The following is a 7,986-nucleotide window of genomic DNA, read 5'->3' as shown; positions in this document are numbered from 1 at the left end:
TTTTGGAAAGGATGGAGTATAATACACATACTAATTAATACGGTATCTGCAAAAAGTACGCCACACTCATACAGACAGAACTGTTCCATGGAAAGAAACTTTTTCTTTTGCCAACTTTTGACACAAATTTCAAGAATGCTATACTTGATTCAGGAGAAAATGTCGTGACCAAATGGTATCAATCAATGAGCAAGTTAGGAATACGTACAGTAATCAGAAAAGCTTCTTCATATTTATGTGCAAGGGGGAAGGACTAACCATTTATGAAAGACTATACCCAATCTTGATTTCAGTACGCGCTCTCTCAATTCAAAATTCACCGCGTCTAAATTCTGAATTTGTCACTTCCCCGACAAATAGCCCTATGGTGTGTCTAAGCATCATATTTGGGTGCAAGCACTCTTCTACCAAATCACTTATATTCTCGGCTCTGATAATTATAGCGATCCTAGTTGGTTTAAAGATACTATGTTACTCTATTTATCAGCTGCGAAAGCGAAGACAATCTCACAGCAATCACTGGAATTCTGGTACCGGAAGGGAATTACAGTTGCAGCCACAACAAAGCCAGCAACAAACTTACAGGAGCTGAAACTTTTTTCTTGGAGAGAAAAATATTATTCAGAAATATACATTGAGTGTTGAGATTATGCATTGAATTTCTGGTAGTAGATGGATAATCAAAAAGTGTTTCAGATTGTTTCAGAAGAAATGAAACAAAAGATATGACAGAACTATGAAAATTATTGTATGAGGTCATGTCTTTAGCATGACCACTAGTTAAAATTTGGAGCGAAGTGGGCTAAATGGCCAACACTACTGGAAGTATTCCTCTTTGGATAATGGGTGTTGTAACTAGTATTATTGTAATCGGTTTAATGGGTGCTTTTATGGTTCATAATCCGGATTGATCCATGATTTATGTTTCATCTTTCGTTTCCTTTTTGTTTGTTCCAAGAAATCTGTCGATCAATTCTGATTCTTTCTTTTTTTCTTGGTTCTTTTCCGATCGAGATGTAACGTTTTCAACATCAAAAACAACCAAAACTAGAGCAAACATATAATAATAGATTCAAAATTATAACCAAGCATCACCCATTGATTCTATACCCGCTACTCATAAGTAGAAAGTTTCTCAGGCCCTTTGCTAATCGGGGATAACAGTCGGGAACGGCATCAGGCGATCGATCATTAAGCCTACTTTGAAACTCAGCTAATGCATTTGGCTCAAGCAGATAATTTGCCTGCTTCAATTCTAACATGTTTAGTAGCTTTGCAAGTTCTCCCACTCTGTCAGTGTCCTAGTGTTTTACTTTAATTTCTTCGATCAAGAATGTCACAAAGCTGACTAAATATTGAAGTGGCAGGACATACATTTTCACTAATGTTTCGTGTTGTCTTATATTGTTTAAATGGGGCCGTTTACTCTGGCACTGTATTGAATTGTGTAAATTGTCTTTAAAAGCTTTAAATTGTAAGTAAGGAAAACATAAACTCCGCGGAAATATTATTTGATCTGGATTCAGTACAATGAGCAACCACTCAATGATAAAAATAGAAAAACTATATAGAGTGAATTACAGAGTCAACCGATAGTAAATTTAGAATTAATACAGATTAAAAGGAAAGTTGAACTATAATCCGTGAAGACAGGGTGTAAAGAATTCATTGGCATCTTCTACTCTCTCTATGTCAAAGTTGAAAACAGGGCGAATGTGTACCTAAATATTGTCACAAACAGTTGGAAAGTCAGTGATACTAATACTATGTCTGCACTGTTATTTAAATTTTGGATCCGTCTCTAGTTAGAAATAACACATCTTGCAAGAAAAATTAAAGGGTCCTCCTGATTTAAGCCATCTCAAAATATTCACAAACATTCTGTGAAGAACCTTTGCCCTTATAGCTACTGCTGGTGCGTCTCACACGCCACATCTTGAGGACTCCATCAAGACTTCCTGTGCAAATTGTGCAACCATCATCGGTCTCCTCGTTCACTCGTCCAGGGAATGCGGTAACACACCTAATAGGCCCTCTGTGACCTTGCAAAATGGCCACACATACATGTTGACAATCTTGTTGCTCCCTTAACCACACCCTGCATGTTGAGTCAGCTGAGCCACTGACCAAATAATTAGCAATACTGGCCAAGCACATCACAGCATGTGTGTGTCCAAGAAGTGCACCACCATATTGTAATTGCCCTGAGAACCAACCTTGTGGGGATCAAAATAACAAGACGTCATGTTGAAGCTAATAATTGTAAATTTTGAACGATAATAAATCGGACAACAAAAACTATTATACTAAAAAAAGAGCATAACACTCCGATTTGGTTTGGTCGATTAACCTAATGAAAAATTAAAATAAAAGAAAGTATAGAATTATCGCGATAATAATCTCCCCCTAAACAAAACTTTTTAACCTAAAGGATTATATTGCGGATGTGCTATTGTGTTGCCGACTTGCTGTATGAAGGAAAGATCCTCAATTTATAGAGGTGCAAAACTTCCCCTCCAAGAAAAGGATAAATATTGGACCTTTTTTATATGTAAAATACAGTTATAGTAAAATCCAAATAAGGTAGGAAATTCAGGGCAAATACTAACAAACCTTTCAGCCAATAATGAATGTAACCATCACTGCACCCTCCATAAAGTACCCCACCATCATTTGTTAAGGCTAATGTCTTTACTGGTGAACATTTTGCTGGTAGAGTCACAGTGAGGGAATGTGGCCTATCTCCACTGCAGAAATTTCGTCTCCATACTCGGACCGTGGCATCATCAGAAGCAGTATAAAGGACACCATCGTCACCAACAACAATGGCGTTTATCGGATCGTTATGGGCTTGGATTGTTTCTATGCACTTGAGGTCCGAAATTCTCCATACTTTTACTGTTTTATCAAGGGAAGCTGAATAAAGAATGTCATCTGATATGTTAATTGCCAGTGAAGATATTGGTCCCATATGCTTCATCTGTCATAATTCAATAAAGACATTAATTTTTCTAGCTACACAGTAAAGTGAAGATTATGAACTACTATTCTGGTTAGACAAAGCATCTCAAGGCTTCAAGTATGCATTAAATTAGAGGCTAGAAAAAGGCTTAAATTAGATGCTGCAGTGCTTTAATCACAAAGCAGTAGTTGCATATGTAATAAATATGCTCCCAGAACTGTCCAAGTCGATGTTTGGTTTGCTGCAATTAATACAGTGCTAAAAAATGTCTAAAGCAATAGTGGATTCAACTCTTTTCCGGTCCAAACTCAAACCAAATACAGATACTTTTGAACAGATAAATAACTAATGACATAATAAAATTTTAAGATTGAAAAAGACAGTTCAAATTGTTAGCAAAATATAAGTGTCGGTGCACACCATGACTACCATCCGTATATGCATATCCCTGATTTATGCTCCAAAAAAGGCTTTCTGTCAATAACATTTAAGCATACAAGTTCAGAGGCGGAGCCAGGATTCAGAGCTTGTGGGTTCGGGGTTCTAATTATTAAATGTTACTGGGTTCTTAATTAATAATTTATACATATTTGACAAAAAATCTAATACAAATATATGGTTCGGACAAAAACTACTGGGTTCGGCCGAACCCCCACCCAGAGGGCTGGCTCCGCCCCTGTACAAGTCCATACTCCTTTCAAAATCATTGCTATTTATGTGTATATACAGATACAAAAAATGAGAAGAGAAGCTTTATAGTAGATTACTAGGCGTAGAAGGGAAAGGAGAAAAAATGATTTAATTGGTCATGGAAACTTATATCTCATGGGCCATGGCAATATAAGAAATCAAAGGCAGCATTTTTTACATAGATACATTCCTCTATGATGCAACACTACTTATATGCGGAAAGCCGGAAACAAATTCAACATTTGAACTTTATAGGTCAAGTTGAAACTTTTTCCACAATGTATCATTTAATTCATTGGGTTTAAAATGTATTAAATGTACTTTAATTAATATTTTAACATATATATAGAGTTTGAACAAATATTGAATTTCAATGAAATCATAACACTAACGCTACAGCCGTCCTGCTTATGTTGGACCCCCTTTTGTCACATAGTCCTAGTCTATATTTGGTTTATATAAAAACTCAACGATGTATAATTAAGAAAGAAAAATAGAATAATATAGCAGGCTGATAAAAAGGTTGCCATGCATAAAAAATTTCCCTACAGCATGTTACTCTCGCAGAGGATTACAGAGTGAGAGGAGCAGTACTCACAGTACGTTCTACCAATATTAAAGCATGTACATTAATAGTTAACTACTCCAAAGTAAAAGAAGAGTAAATATAGTACTCCCCCGGTTCATTTTTACATATTCATATTTGACTTGGCACATCCCTTAAAGAGCAGTAAATAAAATGAGTAACAATTTTACTATATATGAGCCCTAATATTATAAAAATCAAACATACTTTAAAAGTTGTGCAGCCACCAATAATTCTTTGAAATTTTCAATCCAATAATTAATAACAAAGGTAAAATATACTCTTGATTTTCTAAACTAAACAACTAAAAGTGCACATCTATTTTTGGTATACTAAACAAGTAAAACTGAACGGAGGGAGTACTGTATAAGTATTACATTCGGTTCATATTATTTGTTTTTTAAACTTTTTACACACATTTTAGAAAAGACATCAATCGCAAATTATCCTTTATCTCTTGCTTAAACATCTAACTTAATAACCAATACTCCACTTGTTAAAGCAATAACGATGAATTCGAACAAAAAGATAATACATGCTTGATGTTTTTCTAAAACGTCAAATATTTTGAAACAAATTCAATTTCTTAAAACGACAAATATTTAGGATAGAAAAACTTTACCATCTTATCTCTACCAGAGATATAGCTCCGGACATAACTTCCAACCTTCGGAATAGTCGCAACTCGAACATGCTTGATAGCTCCTTCCCAAGTCCTACGCCACACCCTAATCTTACAATCAGCATAGGCAGCATAAACCATATCATTCGACACTTGTAACGAAACCACCATAGACGCTCTCGTCTTAAGATGATCACACTCAGTAAACTCAGGCAACTTCCACACGCGTATTACATTTGCCTGAGACCCCGTGTACACAAGGCCGTTGTATAAAGCCACGGACAAGATCTGTCCGTCCTTTTTAAGGACAGATGAAATGCACCTATAAGTGGTTTGATGATGAAAGTCATGATCGTCGACAGACTTTGTGGGATTGTTGTTGAGTGTGAACGAAAGGCGAGGAGTTGAAGGCTGAGAGTTGTATGTATTGGAAGGAAGAACAGAAGTGCTTAAGCGTAGCGGGCTATACGTTAGTTCTTCGGTGAAATTTGAGGGTTCTTTTGTGGAAATACTTCTCAAGAAGGTGGTGTTATGATTATTTGGTCTTATGGCGAAAGATGGAGCTGAAGAAACAGGTGAATTGGGAGGCTGATCAAAGTCCATTGGTGAAGCCATTGTCTCTCAAACTAATTCTAAGGAGGAAGAAATGGTACGGTATAATGAAGAATTGAAGATGATCAAGAATTGAAGATAATATAATGTGTATCGTATTGTTTTTAATGAGTTTTAATGCTCTCAACTATCAGCTACCCCCACAGTGACGAAAACAATTGTACAAGAGTTGGTATTCATGCATATATACAAAATTTTAAATTGCTCCGTCCGTCCCCATTTAAGTGTTTTAGTTTGACTAGGCTAAAAAATTAAAAAATAAAATAGACTTTTGAATCTTGTGGTTATAAATTAAAAATGTGTATAATGTACTAAAATGTCCGTTGAATCTTATGGTTATAAAAGTGTCATGTAGTATGTTTAAATTGTCAACTTAGTAAATATAGAAAAATGCGCTCTTTTTGGGGATAACCAAAAATGAAAGTAAGACACTTAAATTGAAACGGAGTATCTTAAATTACTCCCTCTGTCAAATGGACTGGTCTTTAATTTTTGTCCTTTAAAATTGAACTATGCCTAGCAGGGGCATAAGTTCTTTAAAGGCACGGGACATAACTTGTAGGATATTACAACAACAACAACATGCCCAGTGAAATCCCACAATGTGAGGTCTGGGGAGGGTAAAGTGTACGCAGACCATACCCCTATCTCGGAAGACAGGGAGGCTGTTTCCGAAAGACCCTCGGCTCAAGAGAAATCACAACGAGAAAGGTTAGATAAGCATAAGCAGTTCAAAGCAGAATGCAAATGAAACTAAAGAAAGCGAATAAGTCAGAATAAAGCAGTCTGAAAAAAAGGGAACAGTAGCTACCACAGATAAATAAGATAATCGAAGTACAAGAAACCACATATAGTAGCAAGAAAAAAAGGGCAATAGACTATAGATCGAAACAACGACTACCTACTAGCCTTCTACCCTAATCTGAGTCCTCCAAAACCTCCTATCTAGGGTCATGTCCTCGGTAAGTTGAACCTGCGCCATGTCCTGTCTCAGCACCTCTCCCCAATACTTTTTCAGCCTACCCTAACCTCTTCTGAAACCATCCATAGTTAACCTCTCACACCTCCGCACTGGAGCGTCTCTGCCTCTCCTCCTCACATGCCCAAACCATCTCAGTCTCGCTTCCCTCATCTTGTCCTCCACTGATGCTACTCCAACCTTATCCCTGATATCTTCATTCCTAATCCTATCTCGCCTGGTGTGCCCACACATCCATCGCAGCATTCTCATTTCCGCAACTTTCATCTTTTGGACATGAGAGCTCTTGACTGCCCAACACTCTGCACCGTACAACAAGGTCGGTCTCACAACCACTTTGTAGAACCTGCCTTTAAGTTTTAGTGGCACCTTCTTATCACACAGCACTCCTGAAGCAAGCCTCCATTTCATCCACCCTGCGCCAATACGATGTGAAACACTATCATCAATATCCCCATTTTCTTGTATATAGACCCGAGATATTTGAAACTTCTTTTCTTTGGGATGACCTGGGTACCAAGCCTCACTTCCACGCCAGACTCATGTGTCACGTCACTGAACTTGCATTCCATGTACTCTGTCTTGGTCTTACTTAACTTGAACCCTTTAGACTCCAGAGTTTGTCTCCAGAACTCCAGCTTAGCGTTCACTCCGCCTCGTGTCTCGTCGATCAAGACTATGTCGTCCGCAAATAACATACACCATGGCACCTCACCTTGAATTCGCCGCGTCAGAAAATTCATCACTAGAGCAAATAAAAATGGGCTAAGAGCTGATCCTTGGTGCAACCCCATCTCCACTGGGAAGTACTCCGAGTCTCGTCCCACTGTCCTTACCCTGGTCTTGGCTCCCTCATACATGTCCTTGATCGCCCTAGTGTACGCTACAGGTACACCTTTGGCCTCCAAGCATCTCCATAAAACCTTTCTTGGCACTTTGTCGTAAGCCTTTTCTAGGTCGATGAAAACCATGTGCAGGTCCTTCTTCCTCTCCCTATACTGCTCCACCAGTCTCCTCACAAGATGGATGGCTTCTGTAGTCGAGCGCCCCGGCATGAGTCCGAACTGGTTCTCTGAAATGGGCACGCCTCTTCTCACCCTCATCTCTACCACCCTTTCCCACACCTTCATAGTGTGGCTTATCAGCTTGATCCCTCTATAGTTGTTGCAACTTTGAATATCACCTTTGTTCTTATACAAAGGGACCATCATACTCCACCTCCATTCCTCAGGCATTTTCGCCGTCTTAAAAATAACATTAAACAATCCAGTCAACCACTCCAAACCTGCCCTGCCCGCACTCTTCCAGAACTCCCCAGGGATCTCGTCAGGACCGGTAGCTTTTCCCCTGCGCATCCTTCGAACAGCAACCTTAACCTCCTCCACCTTTATACTCCTACAATACCCAAAGTCGCGGCGCCTCTCAGAGTACTCCAAATCTCCCAACACAATGTCTCTCTCACCTTCCTCATTCAAGAGTTTATGGAAGTATGACTGCCATCTCCGTCTAATGAGAGCTTCCTCTACCAATACTTT

The 7,986-nt window shown here is 38.4% G+C and overlaps 1 protein-coding gene across 2 annotated transcripts; it reads right to left on the bottom strand.

Moving 5' to 3' along the window:
* Positions 1-1,485: 1,485 nt before the first annotated feature.
* On the bottom strand, positions 1,486-5,607 carry LOC132603694 (protein JINGUBANG-like). Of its 2 annotated transcripts, none has more exons than XM_060316860.1 (3): positions 4,861-5,607; positions 2,614-2,980; positions 1,486-2,216 (listed from the first exon to the last, which is right to left on the bottom strand). In XM_060316860.1, exons 1-3 carry the CDS (start codon positions 5,473-5,475, stop codon positions 1,852-1,854), a joined length of 1,347 nt encoding a protein of 448 aa, XP_060172843.1. In that variant the 5' UTR covers positions 5,476-5,607; the 3' UTR covers positions 1,486-1,851. The 2 variants fall into 2 exon arrangements, with proteins under 2 accessions (XP_060172843.1, XP_060172844.1); XM_060316861.1 differs by having other exon boundaries at positions 1,486-2,204.
* Between the last annotated feature and the right edge of the window lie 2,379 nt (positions 5,608-7,986).

The sequence above is a fragment of the Lycium barbarum genome, chromosome 7 (genome assembly GCF_019175385.1).
Source record: "Lycium barbarum isolate Lr01 chromosome 7, ASM1917538v2, whole genome shotgun sequence".
In the NCBI taxonomy this organism is placed as follows: Eukaryota; Viridiplantae; Streptophyta; class Magnoliopsida; order Solanales; family Solanaceae; genus Lycium; species Lycium barbarum.
This window is presented reverse-complemented; position numbering and strand designations above follow the sequence as displayed.